This window comes from Spermophilus citellus (genome assembly GCF_964194105.1).
Source record: "Spermophilus citellus genome assembly, chromosome: 5".
Classification (NCBI taxonomy): domain Eukaryota; kingdom Metazoa; phylum Chordata; class Mammalia; order Rodentia; family Sciuridae; genus Spermophilus; species Spermophilus citellus.
In genome coordinates, this window is record NC_138186.1 from 152,181,718 (window position 1) to 152,202,013 (window position 20,296).

The 20,296-nt window shown below is 38.2% G+C and overlaps 1 protein-coding gene across 8 annotated transcripts in view; it reads left to right on the plus strand.

Annotated features, from left to right (window-relative positions):
* PHACTR2 (phosphatase and actin regulator 2) overlaps positions 1-20,296 on the plus strand; it is a gene marked incomplete at its 3' end in the record, with an annotated part of 133,576 nt that overhangs the window by 27,746 nt on the left and 85,534 nt on the right. For all 8 annotated transcript variants that reach the window (XM_081295189.1, XM_081295193.1, XM_081295195.1 and 5 more), the window contains one exon: positions 10,324-10,491. In XM_081295189.1, coding sequence (XP_081151315.1) covers positions 10,324-10,491 — 168 coding nt within the window. The remainder of the gene's footprint in view (positions 1-10,323; positions 10,492-20,296) is intronic.

Consider the following 20,296-nt stretch of genomic DNA (forward strand, 5'->3'; position numbering starts at 1 on the left):
GTTGAATATCCCTTAACTTTATTTGGGTTTATCACATGCTAGAAAGTGTTGAAATAGAAATATGATGACCCGTAAATGTTCTCTTCATGATGAGCTACTGGGAACTGAAAGTATTCATAAAAGCAGTTTTGGAGGGAAAGCCAGGCAGCCCTGAAACATGGTACTTTCCCAAACTCCCTTGAGCAGAAATCTTTACTCTGAGAACCCTTCAGGTCTCTTAGAGCAGTAGTCCATTGACTCCTAAGAATCTGCTAAATCTTCATGCTCCTTTCCATACATGCCGGCTGATACCAAATTTTACAATAGAAACTCTCTTTTAGAATAGTTTCAAACTTGCAGAAATGTTGAAACGGTAGTACAGGAAGTTCTTATGAGCTTCCAACTCACTTTTCTGCTATTGCTGGTATCTTATGTGTATGATACGTTTGTTACATCAAGGAACAGTCATTGGTATGTTATCACTAGCTAAACTGCACAATCTCTTAGGATTTCACTAATTTCCACCTGATGTCCTTTTGTTTGTTCAGGATTCCATTAAGAATACCACATTTTTGTCCTCATGACTCCTTAGGCTCCTCTGGTCTATGTCATTTACTCAGATTTTTCTCATTTTTAACGACCTTGTCAGTTTGGAAATGTACTGTCCAGGTATTTTGGAAACGTCCCTGAATTTGGTGATGTCTTGGTGTCTTTCTCATGATTACTCTGCGGTGGTGGGCTTTGAGGTGCTGTTCTCATCACATCATATCAGCTTATCGCTGATGTTGTTGAACTGGATCCCCTTGACGAACTGGTGCTTATTAGTGTTCTCTGCTGTGAAGTCATTCCTTTCTCCCCTCTTTCCATACTGAACTCTTGGGAAGGAAGTCACTGTGTATAGCCCATATTTAAGGCAGGGAAGTTGAGTGCCACCTCCTTGAGAAGGGAACATTTATATAAATTATTTGGAGCTCTTCTATACAGATATAAATCTTACTCCCATATTGATTTACTTATTCAGTATTTATTTTTATCAATATGGACTTATAGATATTTCTACTTTGGGTTATAATCTAACACTATACCATTTATTTTATTTCCTCAAATTGTTCCATCTTTGGCCTTTGAGGACTATTTGAATTGGCTTCTGTGTTCCTCTAACAGACTCCCATCACTTAGTGTTTTGAGTGCTTCCTTATTTTCCAGCTCTGTAAGATACTACAAGTCTCATCTAACATTTTCCCTGTTCCTCCTTTTTTTTTTTCCTGAGAGGGGTACTGGGGATTGAACTCAGCAGCACTTGACCATTGAGCCACATCCCCAGCCCTAATTCGTAATTTATTTAGAGACAGGGTCTCACTGAATTGCTTAGTGCCTCTCTTTTGCTGAGGCTGGCTTTGAACTCGTGATCCTCCTGCCTCAGCATCCCAAACTGCTGGGATTTCAGGCGTGCACCACCATGTTCACCTGTTCCTCTTATTAAAGAATGCTACTGTGTTAGCTTTCTGTCACTGTGATAAGATACTTGAGAGAATCAATTTAAAGGAGGATATGTTTATTTTGTTTATAGTTTTAGAGGTTTCAGTCCATAGTCAGCTGACTCAGTTGCTTTTAGGCCTGTGGTAAAGCAGAACATCAGCCTAGAGGATCTGGTGGAGCAAAGTTATTGACCTCACAGTGGCTGGGACATAGAGAGTGGGAGAAAAAGAGGGAGTAGAGGAAGGGGCAGGGGACAAGATATACTCTTCAAGGGCACATGCCCAAGGACCTACTTCCTCCAAATGGGCCCCACATGTTATTTCTCTGTTTTTGTTATTATTGGGCCCCTAGGTTTCCATCACCAGCTGGGGACCAAGCCTTTAGGGACTATTCCAGTTCCAAACTCTCACAGAAACCAAGATCTGAGTCCTGCATGTGCTCATTGCTAGTGGGATGCTGTTGCTTCTAGTTCCTCTGAGAAGACAGAACTAAGAAATACATGTGGGTGCACTCAACAAAGTCTATACACATATCTACAATCGGTCTCTCTACTGTCTCTCTATCTGGCCCAACATGAGTTCGTCCAGATGTTTCTAACTGTACTTGGTGCCACATGGATCATTCCAGATTTCCCCACTTATCTTTTTTCTCCAGCTGGGAGAAACCTGGCTCCCACCATCCGCCAATTACTTACTGACTTGTTGGATCTCAGTCTACAGATGCAGCAATTTCAGGATTTCTCACATATACCTCTCATTTTGATTCTTTTGTTCTTTTATGTATTTTTTTCTCTCTCTTTCTTCTCCACTGGCCACTGCTTTTATTCCCTTAAAGGAAGTGATTTGGCCCAACGCAATGTAAACTCTAGTAAGGGAGAAAGTAAAGATCTCCTTTAAAAGTGCAAGGCCAGGATTGCCCCTTGGCTGCCTTAAAAACCATTATCCAGTCTACTCTGCAATGGCTCTCAGCATCGCTTCACTCTGACCTTGCTATCTACTTGGATCTGTGCCCAGAACCAAGTACCTTCTGTATCACGCATCTCAAGTCATTGTTTCAGTGAAGAGAGATACCTCCTGTGAATGTAGGAAGTAAAGCCAGGGCTTCCCTTTTTTTTTTTTTTTCTTATGATCTGTGGCCTTAAAGGGGTAAGGGGCAGAATTTTAATGGAAACATAATAGAACTAGAAATAAAAAAATAAAAATAAATTATATAGTGATAATCTTAATGTTTTATGAACATAATAAATTCCAAAGATACACATACATCAAAAAAATGATAATAAAACAGCCCAAAAGCTATATTTTAAGGAAATTAAGGCTGGTTTATTTGGGTATTTTTTCCCCTTCCTTAAAGCACACAGTAGGGCAGGGGGGCTATCAAAGCATTATTTACCACATGTTATTTCTCTGTTTTTGTTATAATTGGGCTTCAGAAATGTATTTGCATTTACCTCCAAATATTTAAGGATTTTTAGAGAAAATTGAGACCATCTTTATCATTTACTTTTTCCATAGGTGCTCTCAGCCTGCACCAGAGTGCCAGGAGATCTTTTACTGAGATTCTAAATGATCTTTTAACTACAAAGTTTGTGATATGGAATAGTATGCATCATTTGTCTTACTTTCTTGGTGACTAAAATAATTATGTGTACAGAAAAATGGATTTTAAGATAATATTTAATGTTATATCCAAACTATAACATTAAATATTATTTTACAAACTACAAACTCTTGCTGGGTACAGTGGTGCATGCCTGTAATTCCAGCACCTTGGGAGACTGAGGCAGGAGGATCTCAAGTTCAAAGCCAGCCTCAGCAAAAGTGACACACTAAGCAACTCAGTGAGACCCTGTCTCCAAATAAAATACAAAATAGGGCTGGGGATGTAGCTCAGTGGTCAAGTGTCCCTGAGTTAATCCCCAGTGCCCCCTCCCCCCAAAAAATCTATAAACCCACACATTAAGTACACTTACCTTTTCTAAAAAGATCTGTCATTCAGTTCTCAAATCTCAAAAGGGATAATATTCAAATATATAACATATTTTATATGATAATTATCTAGTCTCTTTTATTTTTTTGGCCCATACGATCACCTTTACACTGAGGCTGCGTAATTGATGAATTTCTGTTTAAATGAAAATAAAAACCTGCATATGTTCTCTAAATACTTATCATTGGGTGGTGTGGGCTTATTTCAACAGGAAAATAGATTGAGGTGTATGTGAGTATGTGTCATTTAAGATTTTTACATTCGAATAACTAATGACTGTATTTCAGAATATGCTATATTTAAAGTATACATCTTTGGCATAAAAAGGAAAGTCCTCATGAACCACTCCAATAATATGAAAGTGAATCACAATTAACATTGAAAACAGGAAATTTCCACTTTCATCTGGGATACATCTGGCAATTTGTTCTCTGTGTGTAAATGCAAAATTCACTAGACTTACTATGAAAGAATTTATAGAAAGTTTCAAATGTGTTTTAATGATAAATTGATTCAAAAGAAAAAAATACAAAAATATCAATGGCACTACCAGTATCCTGAATGTGCAGAAAAGAGAAAAGGTAATATTTGGCTCATTAACTCAAGAGTAGGTGATAGCCCTCTTCACTTCCGTGCTTTCTGTGAAGTACAGTGGCATTTTGACTAACTGTGCTGTCATATGGTCTCCAGTTGCAAATGTGATTCACTGAAATAGCCCAACAATTATAAAAATCACAAGTGGATTCTATTCAATCAGGGAAAAGAAGTGTGTGTGTGTGTGTGTGTGAGTGTGAGAGAGAGAGAGAGAGCGAGAGAGAGAGAGAGAGAGAGAGAGAGGCAGGCCTCTGGCACTAGCTCAGGCCCTTTACAGACCTGAGATAAAGATAGAACTACATATGCCTCATCAAGAAATCAAGAAAGATAGTAACTTAACCTTTGGAATCTTATTTTTTTTTTCCATTCATGGTGCTGGAGATTGAACCCAAGGCATTGTGCATGCGAGGCAAGTGCTCTATCAACTGAGCTATGTCTCCTATGTCCCCAGCCTCTGGGCTTCTTACACAGTCAAGAATTTAACATTAAGGCTTCATTTTTCACTCATCAACCCTCTCACTCCATCTCAGTAATGGCCCCTTCTGCAATCTTGGGAGTTATTTAATATGGATTTTTAAATTTCATTTTTATTTACAGGAGAAAAATAAACTGTGTTTTACTGATTCAGATGGAAAAGCAGGATTTTTGTGGCACATCAGCAAAACAGATATGGTTTGGAAGATTGAGTCCCCAGTCTAGTGTGAGAAAATGAGAACTAGATGTTTGTAGTCACAGAGATGAATTTAAGGTAGAAACTTTAGTTCCACTGATTTGTAATAGTCCTTTTGTATTTTACAGCATATACACTGTTGAAAATTAAAATCTTTTATGAGAGTATAACATAGAGTCTCATGAAGAAGAGAAACCACATACTCACTTCCTCCCTGAGTTTGCCCCCTGGTTCACAAACGGCTGTTGGACAGGAGCAGAAGTGAAGATTTTACTCTGTTACTGTGGCTTAGCTTCGAAATCCATCTAACCCCCTGCCCTGCCCCCTCATCTCTGTTGAGTTACAGCTGAAGGTAGGGTTAGGACACTTACAGAAGCATCCCTAGTGCTTCATCTCCAGGTGACCCTAGAAATGCAACACTCTGGTTACATCTGCCTAGATAGCACCCGAAATTAGAGTAGACCTCACTAGAAGGAGGAATGGAATTTATCCACACTCATTTGGAAGGAGAACTCACAAGGATTGAGGAGTTGGTATCTATTGAATGTCCTTTAACATTCACTTTGAGATTTTTCTTGGTTCTTGGTATGTCAAGTGATTTCCACCCCCCCGGCCTACCCCACTTGAACTTATTTGTATTATGTTACAAGACTCTAGACTTTATTGAAACCTGCTTTCATTGGCTTTGTCTGACACTTCTTCTGCCAGGCAAGCAGTGAGTGTCCCTTGTCCCCACCCCCCTCCCCCACTCTCCTGTGGAGTTAGAATCCATCTTCCCTTCTTGTTCTCCATTGGCATACTGTATGGGGGTGGGGGGTCCTCATTACTGTTGGGTAGGTGTGAGACTGTCATATACCCACATGGTCTTCAAGGACCCAAAGGGATGGTGACCTTGTTCCCAGTGGGCAGTGATTTGACACCAGCCCAGTACTGGGAGTAACATTTGGTTATTCTGGATGGGGTGGAAATCCATGCTCTTGGGGATGGTTCATTAGCAGATGGCAGATGTGAAGGTCCTGGCTCCCCAGCTGGTCTTCTCCCACAAGACTCGATTCTGACTCCGACTCCCTCAGGGGTGTTAGGGTCTCTTGTTGGAGCCCCGTGAGAGTGCAAGTGTAGTTCCTCCATTCAACTTTTTCTGGCATGGTGGTCACAGTCCTTCTGTGGTGTTTGACCACTCAGAGCAATTACCATCTACAGAGTTTTTTTGTCTTGCTAGGTACCCCCTTCCCTGGACCCATGGCTAGAGAGAGGCTCTTTTGACCTGAGCCCATTGGCTGTGTTTCTGGGTTGCCATCTTCTTTAGCTGCAAGTGTGGGGTGTGTAAGGCCAGAAGCAAACCTAAGGAATCTCACGCATCCTGGTTCTTGAGTTTTGAGGTCCCAGACTGCACTACTGTTACTTCCCCTTTCACAGTCTTCTTACATTTGTTAAATATATGACATGAAGGTGATGATGTTCAGCAAGACACATAGGAATAAGTACCTGTACTCCATCTTTCTGGAAGCAGGAACACTTGCTGCAAGTTCAGCTTCTGCTTTAAAAGAAAAAAAAATGTTTTGCCTCAACATTTTATCATAAAAGTTTTAAAAACTACAGAAAAAAATAAAAGAATTATACTCCCCCCACATATCTACCACCTAGACTCAACACAACATTTTTCTCTATTTCATTTTATTACACATTTATCCACTTACTCATTTTATCTATTGATCCACTTATTTATCCATTTACTCATTTTTTGATGGATATAAGTACAGTTAACCTCTAAACACTTTAGCAGGCATGTCATTAATTAGATTTTACTCTCTTTATGGTTTTTCTAAAGTAAATTTTACCTAAAGTGAAATGCACAAAGTCGTAAATACCTATGGTCAGTTTTGCATAATCCAACTACTATTAAAATTCCATCACCCCCATAAGTTCCCTCAACTCCCTTTTCAATTATTTTCTACCTCCTTCTCATCCTCAGAAGGAACTATTATTCTGATTTTCTTAGGGGTTTTTTTTGTTGTTGTTGTTGTTATTGTTGTTTGTTTTTTCCATAAATTCATTTTGCCTGTTTTGACCTTTATATAATGGAACCACACATGCACTCTTTCTGTCTGGCCCTTTCAGCACAATTTTTTTAAGATGCATTCCTGTTATTTGTGTCAGTGTCTTGATGTAATGGTGTTAGCAAGAGAAATAGGAATAAGTAAGCTTCCTGCATCTTCCTGGCAGTACAAGGCTTTGCTATTCCATTTTTGGTTTTTATTTGTTTCTCTTTTTAAATTTTTTAATTTGTCTTAATTACTTATACATGACAATGGAATGCCTTTATGCACTTTGATATACCATACATAGATGGGATATAATTTCTCATTTTTCTGAGTCTACATGTTGCAGAATCATATTGGTCATGTAGTCACATATATACACACAGTAATAATGTCTGTTTCATTCTACTGTCTTTCCTATCCCCACATCCCCTTCCCTCCTGTCACTTCCCTCTACCTAATCTGAAGTAACACTATTCTTCCCTAGTGCCCCCTGCCTTATTGTGAATTAGCATCCGCAAATTAGAGAAAACATTATACCTTTGGTTTTGTGGGATTGGCTTATTTTGCTTAGCATAATATTCTCCAACTCCAACCATTTACTGGCAAATGCCATAATTTCACTGTTCTTTAAAGCTGAGTAATTTCCATTGAGTATATATACCACATTTTCTTTATCCATTCTTCTATTGAGGGACTCCTAGGTTGGTTCCGTAGTCTAGCTATTGTGAATTGAGCTGCTATAAACATTGATGAGGCTGCATTACTGTAGTATGTTGATTTTAAGTCCTTTGGGTATAAACCAAGGAGTGGGATAGCTGGGTTAAGTGGTGGTTCCATTCCCAGTTTTATGAGGTATCTCCATACTGCTTTCCATAGTGGTTGTACCAATTTGCAGTCCCACTAGCAACATATGAATGTACATTTTTTACCATATCCTCACCAACATTTATTGTTGCCTGTATTGTTGATGATTGCCATTCTGACAGGAGTGAGATGAAATCTTAGAGTAGTTTTGATTTGCATTTCTCTAATTGCTAGAAATGTTGAACAGTTTTTCATATATTTGTTGATAAATTGTATTTCTTCTGTGAATTGTCTGTTCAGTTCCTTAGCCCATTTATTGATTGGGTTATTTAGTTTTTTTGGTGTTAAGTTTTTTGAGTTCTTTATATATCCTAGAGATTAATGCTTTATTGGAGGTGCATGTAGTAAAGATTTTCTCCCAATCTGTAGGCTCTCTCCTCACATTATTGTTTCCTTTGCTGAGAACAAGCCTTTTAATTTGAATCCATCCCATTTATTGTGCCTTGATTTTACTTCTTGTGCTTTAGGAATCAGATCCTAGGTCGACGTGGTGAAGATTTAGCCCTATTTTTGCTTCTATTAGGCACAGGGTCTTTGTTCTAGTGCCTAAGTCTTTGATACAATTTAAGTTGATTTTTGTGCAGGGTGAGAGATAAGAGATTTAATTTCATTTTGTTATATATGGATTTCCAGTTTTGCCAGCACCATTTGTTGAATAGGCTGTCTTGTCTTCAATGAATGTTTTTGGCACCCTTGTCTAGTATGAGATTACCATATTTATGTGGGTTTGTCTCTGTGTCCTCTATTCTGTACCATTGGTCTACAAGTCTATTTTGGTGCCAATACCATGCCATTTTTGTTACTTCAGCTCTGTAGGATAATTTAAGGTCTGGTATTGTGATGACTCCTGCTTCACTTTTCTTGCTAAGGATTGCTTTAGCTATTCTGGGTCTCTTATTTTTCCAAATAAATTTTATGATTGCTTTTTCTATTTCTATGAAGAATGCATTGGGATTTTAATAGAAATTGCATTAAATCTATATAATGTTTTTGGTAGTATGACCATTTTGACAATATTAATTCTGCCTATCTAGGAGCATGGGAGATTTTCCATCTTCTGAGGTTTTCTTCAATTTCTTTTTTTAGTGTTCTGTAGTTTTCATTGTAGATGTCTTTCACCTCTTTTGTTAGATTGATTCCCAGGGTTTTTTTTTTTTTGAGGCTATTTTGATTGGAGTGGTTTTCCTAATTTCTCTTTCAGTGGATTCATTGTTGATATATAGGAATGTGTCTGATTTATGGGTGTTGATTTTATATCCTGCTACTTTGCTGAAGTCACTTATTAATTCTAGAAATTTTCTGGTTGGAATTTTTTGGGTCTTCTAGATATAGAATTATGTCATCAGCAAATAGTGATAGTTTGAGTTCTTCTTTATCTATTTGTATCCCTTTAATTTCTTTCTTTTGTCTAATTGCTCTGGCTAGAGTTTCAAGCATGTTGTTGAATAGAAGTGATGAAAGAGGACATCTTTGTCTTGTTTCCATTTTCCACTGGAAATGCTTTCAATTTTTCTCCATTTAGAATGATGATGGCCTTGGGTTTAACATATATATATATATATATATATATATATATATATATATGTATATATATATGTATATATATATATGTATGTGTATATATATATATATCTTTTACAGTGTTGAGGCATGTTCCTACTATCCCTAGTTTTTCTAGTGCTTTGAACATGAAGGTATGCTGTGTTTTGTCAAAGGCTTTTTCTGCTTCTATTGAGATGATCATATGATTCCCCAATGTGTTATTTTTCGAGTTTTCAAAAAATACAGAAAGGACAAAAGGATCGTACCTCCCCCACAAACCTAGCACCTAGATCCAACACTTAACATTTTGCTTTATTTAGTTTTATTGCATATTTATCCATCTGCTCATTTTTTAAAGTGCTAAAAGCTATTTCATTGAATGAATAATACTGTAGTTTATCCATTCTGGGCTGCTTCTAATTTTTTGTCACTAAAATATGGTAGTTGGGGTAATGTAAGTCATTGTTATCTCCCTTCTGTTTAGAACTTAGTGCAAGGAAACTTAAGATTTTGTGCTTTTCTTCTGATTAATAAAATGACAAAGGCATATCAAGATATGTTTTATCACACACAATACCTGCATCTTCCACATATTTCTTGCTGTTAGTGATAGTTATCAGATAAATTGAAGCTGAAAATTTTTAATTTTTTTCCCTTGTAACAGGAGCAAAAGATAGTTTTAGCATTGTAAAAATAGCATTTAGCTTCCTGGCATCAAATTGTATTTTGTGAAAGAGAAACTATGGTTTTAACTACACCATAACTGTGATATTCATTACTGAGAATGCCAAACTAGCCTCCAGAGGAACATCCTATTTCTGGAATACTTAGAATCCTCTATTTCTGCACAAAATATTGATGTGGTTGTTGCTGATGGATTCAGCTGTTTTGCAGAACTTCACTTGTCTGTCCCCACCTGTTATGTAAGTCTCTTGCTTTCTTATTTCCCAAGAACCATTACCTAAGGGGACTATAATTTATGATGGATTGATTAACTGATTGATATCAGGGGAGTCCTACCAGCTGTGAAATTGGACAAACTCAACTTTATGTGAGGTTCAATCAGAGTAAGCATGCTTGCTGTTAAGAGTCCAGGAAGAGATAGTTGATGCAGGTTTTAACTTTCATTGAAGCCTCTCTCTGATTTGACTTTTCTTTCTATAGTTGATGGACTGGACAAAGCCTCTATAGCCAACTCAGATGGCCCCACAGCAGGTTCCCAGACACCTCCCTTTAAGAGAAAGGGGAAGCTCTCCACCATTGGTAAAATCTTCAAGCCTTGGAAATGGAGGAAAAAGAAGACCAGTGACAAATTCAGAGAAACCTCAGCAGGTATGAGTGTCTGAACTCTGTTGCAAGACAGGATAAAATGTTCCACGTTTTCAAAAGGTAGAAAACTGTGTTTTGCGGACTTCTGTTCAGAAAAACATTCATATTTGGAATGAAATTTTCCAAATGAATGAAATTTAAGGATAACGTAACTTAAGAGTTCTGGCTTCCCCTATTTTTGTATTGACTCTTTAATATATTCTTGTTTTTAAATATACATTTGTAAATTCATATAGAAAACTAAGGTGTGAGGAGGAGGAGGCAGAAGAGAAGATTAGAAATGAAATGTTACTTATCCACATTATGGTGACGGGCGTCCATGTTTCTGTATATACTCACAATGACATCCCTATTTACTTAGTTCAGTAGTACAGTCTTATTTGTGAATTAAAACTTCTAAATACAGTCTTTTTTTGATGTATTTTTTTTTCCTATGGGCAAGAATTCAGTGGCTGTACGAAAGAAAAGTATTGCTGTATTTATTGTTAAACTTCCATTCTGTCCTTAGGACAAATAAATCATCTCTGCCCTAGAAGAGCCATAATCCCATTGATGTGAAAATCTGTGGATTTATTAAAATTAAGAATTACATTGTTTAGTGCCTTTCATATGGACTCGTGGAGGAAATTGACTTTAAATCTCAGGCCAGATCTAAGCCCAGTTTAACAGGTGCTCAATGTCAATGGTTTTTCTTTAAGGAAGAAATATGCTTATCTCTTGACATAAGTTCAATTTTCTTACTGTCCAAACAATCCCTTCACCAGAATTCCTCACTACATGAAAGTCTAATATTGTTAATGCATATATAAGGTCACAGAGCAACTTAGTAGTCTGTGCTAACTGGCCACTAGCACTAGAGCTGTGAAATTAAATAGAAAATATACGCACAGCTGAGGGGTATGCAGTAGAGATACCTAAGCTCCCTGAAGAAAAGTGCCTGATGCATTTGTAGCTACATGATTTATTTAAGTATTTACTACTTAACAAGAAATAATGATACCCAAAATTTGTTTCAAAATTCTCTTTCCAGAGTGATAAATTGAAGATTGTTTAAGTAGACAATATGTACTGGGGGTTGATTATTCTCATCTTTCTATTATACGTATTGGAAAATACCTATAATTTCTAAAAATGTCAAAAGAAGTGAGACTCGCCTTGGGGGAATTAATGGTGGCTTGGTTATTGGGTCCTTTTCAGTGCTGGGTAGCTTCCTGGATTAAAAGGCCCTGGGAATCGGTGGACAGAAAGCAGTGCTATATGAGGACAACAGGGTTGTGTTTTTGCCACAAAGGTACCGAGGGTACCAAGTAATATTAATTAAGGAAAATTCAGCCTCAGCTTCCTCAATTTCAAAATCTGTAAGTAGAATGAACTAAATTCTCAGGTGTGTATGTTAGTCTGCTTTCTGTCATTGTGACAAAATACTTCTGATGACTTGAAAGGAGGAGAGATTTATTTTGGCTCGTGGTTTCAAAGATTTCAGTCCCTGGTCAGCTGATCCCATTACTTTTGGCCTGTGGTAAGACAGAACATCATGGTGGGAACAAATGGTGGAGCAGAGACACTCAGCTCATGGCATCTGGTACTTTTGTTTTTAAATTATTACCATTTTTTATGTGGTACTGGAATTAAATCTAGGTCCTTTGACATAGTTGGCAAGCACTCTACTACTGAGCTACATCCCCAGCCCAGCTCATAACTGGTAAGCACAGAGAGAAAAAAAAGGAAGGAGCAGGGGTCCAAATGTACCCTTGCTGACCACACACTTACTTCCTCTAGGTAGGCCCCACCTCCTAAAAGTGCCACCACCTCCCAGCAGAGCCATCAGCTGGAGACCAAACCTTTAACATATGAACTTTTCAAGGACATTTAAACTCCAAACCATTAGCAGTGTACTAGTTCCAGATTCTGCTGTTTCTCTGAGAGACACTGGCTGAGCATCTTGTTCTCCCCTGTCCATCAGGTATAGGTGAAATCACATCAGCCTTCTTAAGTGCCTCCCTCTTATATTTCCTTAAGCATTAGGAGAGTCTGGCTCTTTAAGTTACCATAGTTACCCAAGATGGGACTAGGGCTCTAGACAGTAGCATTAAGAAGATGAGAAGAGGGGCTGGGTTTGTAGCTTAGTGGTAGAGCACTTGCCTGGCACTTGTGAGGTGCTAGGTTGAATCCTTAGCAAGATATAAAAATAAATACACAAAATAAAGGTATTGAGTTCATCTACAACTAGAAAATACTTTTTTAAAAAAAGATGAGAAGAGAGGATGGGAAACTTCTTCAGCTGTCATTCTTGCCCTTTACCTGAATCTGAGCTACTCTTCTGTCCTCACAGAAGACACTTTCAAAGAACTTTTGCTTGTTCTTTTCTTTTCACTTCTCTTTAATGAAAAAGTATGTTATTGTCACCTTATTTGTATATTTATTTAAAGACTTTAACTTCTGCTGAGATATGTGGAAGTATTTTGTGCTGCTTTAGACAGAAGCAGCAAATGGTACATAACATGAGTTTTTTTTTCCATATCCTTAAGAAAGTTGTCACATATAGACCAAAACTGATATATTTGGAAACAGCCAAGGAAAAGGTATCTTCTTTAAAAAAAAAATGGTCTCTAACAGTTCAATTGAGCTATTTAGATGTGATTGAAGCCATGTGCAACCTGACAATCTGTGAAGCTCATCTTGGGCAAGACTCACAGTATCTGGAGGTAGAAAGAGAGTGAGAAAAGCACACAGATGGCAGGTGAGAGGACTCTTCTGCTTCTTGTAAGACAGAACCAGAACAACAGGCATGTAGCTGCATGTTGAGGTGGGTGGTCATAGGAAAGTGTGGGCGTGCAATAGTAGAGATTCAGTGACCAGGTGAAACCCACATATATTTGATATTAGTGTAGTAAGAGAACAGTGCCCCAGCACCCAGGCTTGAAGGCTTAGCAGGGGGAGGGGGAGTTTCCCCCCAGCACGGGTACAGGTAAGTAGGACAGAGCCCTGGTGATTTCCACAAGCCCAGAATCTGACAATTTGAGAGAGACAAGAGACCTGGGATCTGCACAGCGTGCTGGTGCGAGAGAAGGTCTCTGCGTTTCCTGCTTATACATAGAGTGCCATAACTGGGAGCCATCTTGAGAAGGGTTCTGTTGTTTTTGAGCTTGCTGTTAAGGGGATCAGAAGTACCTGCATTTTTCTAGCTCTAAGATCCAATGGCCTTTTCTTAGCCCAGGCTCAGTGGGCATTTACTCTAGGAGACTGTTTTGGCTCAGGTGCAAGATTTCTACACAAATCCACTCAGAATTCTATGTGGTGGGAATTGCAGTCTATGCTGTGGAAGGTACTTTCTTGACAGTTGACAGTTTGGGAGATCTGCTGTTAGAATGGTGGTGGGGTGGGGCTGATCCCTTGAGTGTGATTTCATGTCAAGTCCAAATTTGGGGCTCTAGCAAAATGGGTGGTGGATCTCATGGAACTTGCTATCTCTGCTCCCAGCATAGATCTTTGAGCTCCATGGCCTCTCCCCACCTGCCAAGCTCCTGGTGACATGTGCTAGTGTTTGTTCCTTGAAGCATACAACCCAGGGAACTGTGGAAAGAATCTCTGCCTAAAGGCAGAGGCTTGGCTTCACCCTGGGATGCGTAGCCCAAGAGACTAGGAAGAGATTGTTGCCTAGTGAGTTATACATTCTGTGGTGGCTCAGTCCAGTGTGCAAAGCAGCTTAGAGGGACTCCTTAAAGCCTCAGCCACAAAGCACTCCTGCCAGTCACCTGGAGAGCACCACAATGAAAAGAATTGGGGGCTGAAGAGCCCTTAGCCAATATGCTATTATTTTTATTTTTATTTTTCATTTCTTCCATTTTATAATTGTGATTTTTAAAAAATTTTCTCCTGCTTTCTTTTCCTTTTATAAAAATATTTTTATTCTGGGGCTGGAGTTGTGGCTCAGTGGTAGTGCACTCATTTGGCATGTGTGATATACTGGGTTTGATCCTTAGCACCTCATAAAAATAAATAGAATAAAGATATTGTGTCCATCTACAACTAAAACATTAATACACACACATATATTCTATTTTTTTACACTTTCTTTTCTGTTATTGTTTTTACCTTTTTTTTTTTCAAAACTGGGGATTGAGCCCAGGAGTTAGCACATATTGGGTTGCTGCACTGTCACTGAGCTATGCTTCCAGCCCAGCTGAGAGGAACTGCATCTTGCATGACCCAATCCTTCCTGAGCCTTGGCAGATACATCAACTTAAAGAATGCCCCTAGACAATGATATGATCACAAGTGTGCACATCTAGAGGGGTCTGATGTTCTGTTCTTAGACAGTCACCCCATATAAGAGCAAAGAGAAATAATACTCCTGTGTGGATATGACACCTATGAGGTTCCTCAACATCACTTGCTCCTACATCCTGTCAACCTGGACATGAGTGCCGCAGAGGGGGGGCTCAAATCTCAGTCTGTGGCTCTCCAGGTGAAACACCAGGAAGTGTACTAAGGGCTAAACAGAGGATGAAAGCTTCAGGTCCTTCGCCCCAGTTGAAAGAGTCAATATCAGAATTGCTTTCACATAGCAGAGCCAATTTCAATAGTGGCAATGGAAACCCTTACCACATGATAGGGGCTTCCACTCCCAATGTAGGAGTATCCACAAGGGTGCATCCCTCATGGTCTGTGGTGTATGCCACATCAGCCTAAATTACCAGAGGGACCCACTGTTTCATGAACTACAGATTAAGCATTCCTCAGGCTCTGATACTGTAGGCCTTGTGTCAAAACTTACTAATCACAGCCAAAGAAGCCATAGGGAGAGTATACTACGAAACCCAATTGGAGTAAAACTCAACACTACACAATAAACCATACTTCAAAACACATTGTTAAGAGAAGGTTGCTTATTAAGACAGCCCTCACGTAAAAGTGGAAGAGATATCCGCCCCAACAGATACACAAATCTTAGCATGGAACCATAATAAATATGAAAACACAAGGCAGTATGAAGCCTCCTAAAGTTTATAACTCTATAGTAACTGATTTTAAAGCTATCAAAATAGATAAAGTGTCAGACATATAATTAATTGTGACTGGGGTTGTGGCTCAGTGGTAGAGTGCTTGCCTAGCTCATATGAGACACTGGGTTCCTTCCTGACCACCACATAAAAGAGAGAGAGAGAGAGAGAGAGAGAGAGAGAGAGAGAGAGAGATGTAACAGATGTGATTCTGCAATCTATATTTGGGGTGAAAATGGGAGTTCAAAACACAATTTGAGTCTAATGTATGAAAGATGATATATCATGAGCTATGTAATGCTTTAAATAATCAATAAAAAATTTAAAAAAAAAAAAGTTGTAAAAAAATAAATAATATATAATGATTATTAATATATATATATACACTGAATGATGGAGCATCCAGTTTTATAAAATAAGCACTGTTGGACATAATGGGAGAGAGAGACTCCAATATAACAATAGTAGGCAACTTTAATTCTCCACTCTCAACAATAGATGAATCATCCACACACACATACAAAAAATTCATTAAAAAAAAAAACAGTTAAATTACGTTGTAGGACTTAACTGACGTCTACAGGATATTCCACTCAACAGCTTCAGAATATACGTTCTTTTCATCTTTGCATGTGGGACTTTTCCCACAATAGACCATAAATTAGGCCACAAAGCAAGTCTTAACAAATTCACAAAAACTGAAATAATTTATTACGTCTTATTTATTACAGTGGAATGAAACTAGAAATCAACAGCAAGGGAAACTTCAGAAATTATACAGAGATTGAACAACAAATATTGAATTAACAGTAGGTCATTGAAGAAACCAAAGGGGAAATTTTAAAATTTCTTGAATCAAATTAAAATGGAAACACAACATACCAGAACTAGTGGAATACGGTGAAAGCAGTACTGAGAGGGAAGTTTGTTGCAATAAGTGCTTACATAAAGGAGGGAGGAGAGGGAGAGAGATCTCAAAGAAATTACCCAATGATGCATCTCAACTGCTTAGAAAAACAAGAACAAACCAAATCCAAAATCAGTAGAAAAAAAAAAAAAGAGTAAAGATTAGAGCAGAAATAAATGGACAAAAAAGAAACCATACAGAACTTTAATGACACCAAGAGTTGATTCTTTGAAGAGATGAACAAAATTGACAAACCTTTTTAGCTAAACTAACCAAAAGAAACAAAGATACAGATAAATAAAATTAGTTGAAAAGGGAGGTATTAGAACAGATACTATTGAAATTCAAAGGATTATTAGGTAATATTTTTAAAAACTATACACCAATAATTTGAAAAATCTAGAAGAAATAGACAAATTTCTTGGCACATATGACCTAAGATTAAAGATAAGATTGAAGCAAGGCCTGAGGTTATAGCTCAGTGGTGTGAGAGTGCTTGCCTCACATATGTGAGGTGCTGGGTTCAATCCTCAGCACCACTTAAAAAATAAATAAAATAAATAAAGTAAAAATATTGTGTCCATCTTTAAAAATTTTCTTAAAAATTGAAGCAAGAGGATATAAAAAAATCTAAATGGATCAATAAGAAGTAATGAGACTAAAAAAGTAATAATTTTAAAAAACCTCCCAAGAAGAGGAGCCCAGGACTTGAGTGGATTCACTGCTAAATTTTACCAGCCTTTTAAAAAAGAACTAGCACCAAGCTCCTCAAACTGTTCCATAAAATAAGAAGGGAAGGAACCTTTCCAAACTGATTCAACAAAGCCAGTCTTATTCTGCTACTAAAACCTAATAATAACAGCAACAAAAAAGAGAGCTATCGACCAATATCCCTGTTGAAACTAGTTGCAAAAGTCCTCAGTAAAATATTAGAAAATCAAATTCAACAGCATATTAAAAAGATTATTCACAATAATCAAGTTAGTTCATTCCAGGGATTCAAGGATAGTTCAACATATGCCAGTCAATAAATGTAATGCATAATACAGCACATAAAGAAAATAGGGATATGATCATATAATTGTCTCAATAGCTTCAGAAAAATACTGTGATAAAATGCAACATGTCTTCACCATAATAAGAGAGGTATAGAAGGATCATACCTCAGCATAATAAAGGCTGTAGAAGACAAGACAATTGCAAACATCATGCTAAAGGGGATAAAATGGAAGCAGTTCCTCCAAGATCAGGAACAAGACAAGGATGTCTAGTCTCATCACTCTCACTCAGTTCAGTACTAGAGATTTTAGCTAGAGCAATTAGACAACAGATAGAAATTAAAGGTATACAATAATAAAGGAGGAAGTCATATTGTTCCTCTTTGCTGATTATATTATTCTCTATATAGAAAATCTGAAAGACTACACTAAAAGACTTTTAGTTCTGATAAACAGTTCTGTAAAGCAACAGGATACAAAATCAACAAATAAAAATCAGTAACATCCTTATGTACCAATAAGGAATCCACCAAGAGGATATGGAGAAAAAGGAACTCTTCCATCCAGTTGGTGGGAATATAAATTAGTACAGCCCCTATGTTATGGTGGTTCCTCACAAAACAAAATAAACCCATCAACCACTCCTGAGTATACGTCTGAAGGAAAGGAGTCAACATACAAAGGAGATACCTGCATACCCATGTTTATTGTGGCACTATTCACAATAGCCAAGACATGGAATCAGCCTAGTTGTTGTCAACAAATAAACACATAAAGAAAATATGGCATATATAAATATAGGATGGAGAATTATCCAACCATAGAGAAGAATGAAATCCTGTCATTTGAAAGAAAATGAGGACATTATGTTCAAGCAAATAAGTCATACAGAGAAAGACAAAAATTGCATCTTTTCTCTCTTATATAGAAACTGAAAAAGAGACCAGAAAGTAGAAGAAAGGGGGACTATTAAGGACTGGGAAGGGACCTGGGGAGGAGGAGGAGGGTAAGAGGGAGAGGCTGAGAGGGGAGGGTGATCATGATCAATGCACATTACATGTTTGTATGAAATTGTCACAGTGAAGCCTTTAATGTGTACAATTAATGCACTAAAATAGAAAGAAAAGAAGGTGAATTTTATCCAAGAAAAGTAACATCTTTGTCCATCCTTCTCTTAAATTTCTGGCTCAGTAGCTACATGTATGAATTTTATTGTGTTCCACTAGACCGTGATTCATACTATATCACTGTACCTAGACCGGGTTTCTGTTACAGGGATTTTATTTGATAGCTGATAGTGTACAATAATAATTTTTTAATGCCATTGTAATGACACATTTACTATGGTGGTGACAGGTAAGAAGGGTCCTTGGTGGTCCTTGAGTCAACTATACTTTGGAGTACTCCTAAACCCAAAGAACAGCTTGTCCTAAAAGGCAGACTGGGTTTGTGTCCCAACTTCTAGTCCTTTGGCCTTGTTTTTTTAAAGCAGAAAGTTAACTGTCGCTTGGTCTGCTTTAGGCTGTCAGTGTCTATCAGTTAGGGTCCAGGGCAAGAAAGTACCCTTCTTCTTCATCTGTAGCCCCATGTCACTTAACGATGATACACATTCTGAGAAATGCATTGTTGGGCTATTTCGTGGTGTGAACTTATACAAACTAAGATGACTGCAGTGTCACCTGAGGTGCTCACAGGACCTGTTCCTCCTGCTTTTCATCTCCCGAATGAGAGGACCCTTCTCTGGTCTCACCTAAGCTAAGGTTCTATCCCTTCACTATCTTTAGAATTCAAAATGTCATTCATGTCTTTTTTCCTACATAATCATTTTTTTCTGTTTTGTTTTGTTGTGGAGGAGGCTGTGAGTACATCCTCTGAGTCTTTAAATATGGCTGTTTCTCCCCAAAGCTAAGCATTCAGACACCCTATCTAGACAGTGGTTCCTGGGACTTCTGCATAGACTTCTACCAAACACCTTCAGAATCCAACCTGTATCTGCTTCTCCCACTTTCTCCCCACACTCCAGTTCCTTTTCCCGCTGCAACCTGTCTCTGTATCCAACATCCGCTGGGTTACTTGAAACTAGTCATTAAATTCAGTGTCACTATCTCATTTTCATTCGTTTTCAACCTCCACAAGATGTGCCATGAATGAAGAGTCCTCCCTTGACTTATGAAAACTGTCATTATCCTGGTTGTCTTGCTCTTTTCTTCCCCTCTTCTCATCTCCCCTAAACCTCTGTGGGAGTTTACTACATGTCTAAGCCTTTCTTTTTGTCTGAGGGTTCCCTTCATCTCAATACCCATGTCTCTCAAACTGGCCAGGCTATGTCTGATGCTCAGGCACTGACCTGAGGACCTGTTGGATAGCACTGCCTAAGGACAGCACGTGAACTCTAAATCCATTCCTCTGGCCCATGAAAGCCACTGCTCTCTGTATTTTGTATCAGATAAGCAAGCAACGTTCCTGTCCTCACAGGGCTTTCATTCCAGACGGGTAAGATGATGCTGGATGCTCTGAATGGACACAATGGAGAATACATGCAGTGCATTCCTGCCAACCCAGCTATTTTGCCATTGTACACATGGCTTCCTTTGGTATCTAGACATTACATTATGATGTTCTTTGACTCTTCCTTGTTTCTCACCATCCTTTACATTCTGAGTTCCCAAAACCATAGATTTATTTCTTCCAAGTGCAGAATCTTTAGCATCAGCCTACCCTCTCCATCTCTGTTGTCCAGTCTTTATCACTCCACATCTCCATTCTTGCAGTGTAGCCTTTTTTGCTGTCCTTAGGTTATTTATTTATAGCTAACTCTAGAAAACTAGAGAAGGTCAAGAGTGGCTGTGTTCTGGTAGTCTCTCTAGGTCTTACCTGCCCTCACTTCTATGTCTGACAGG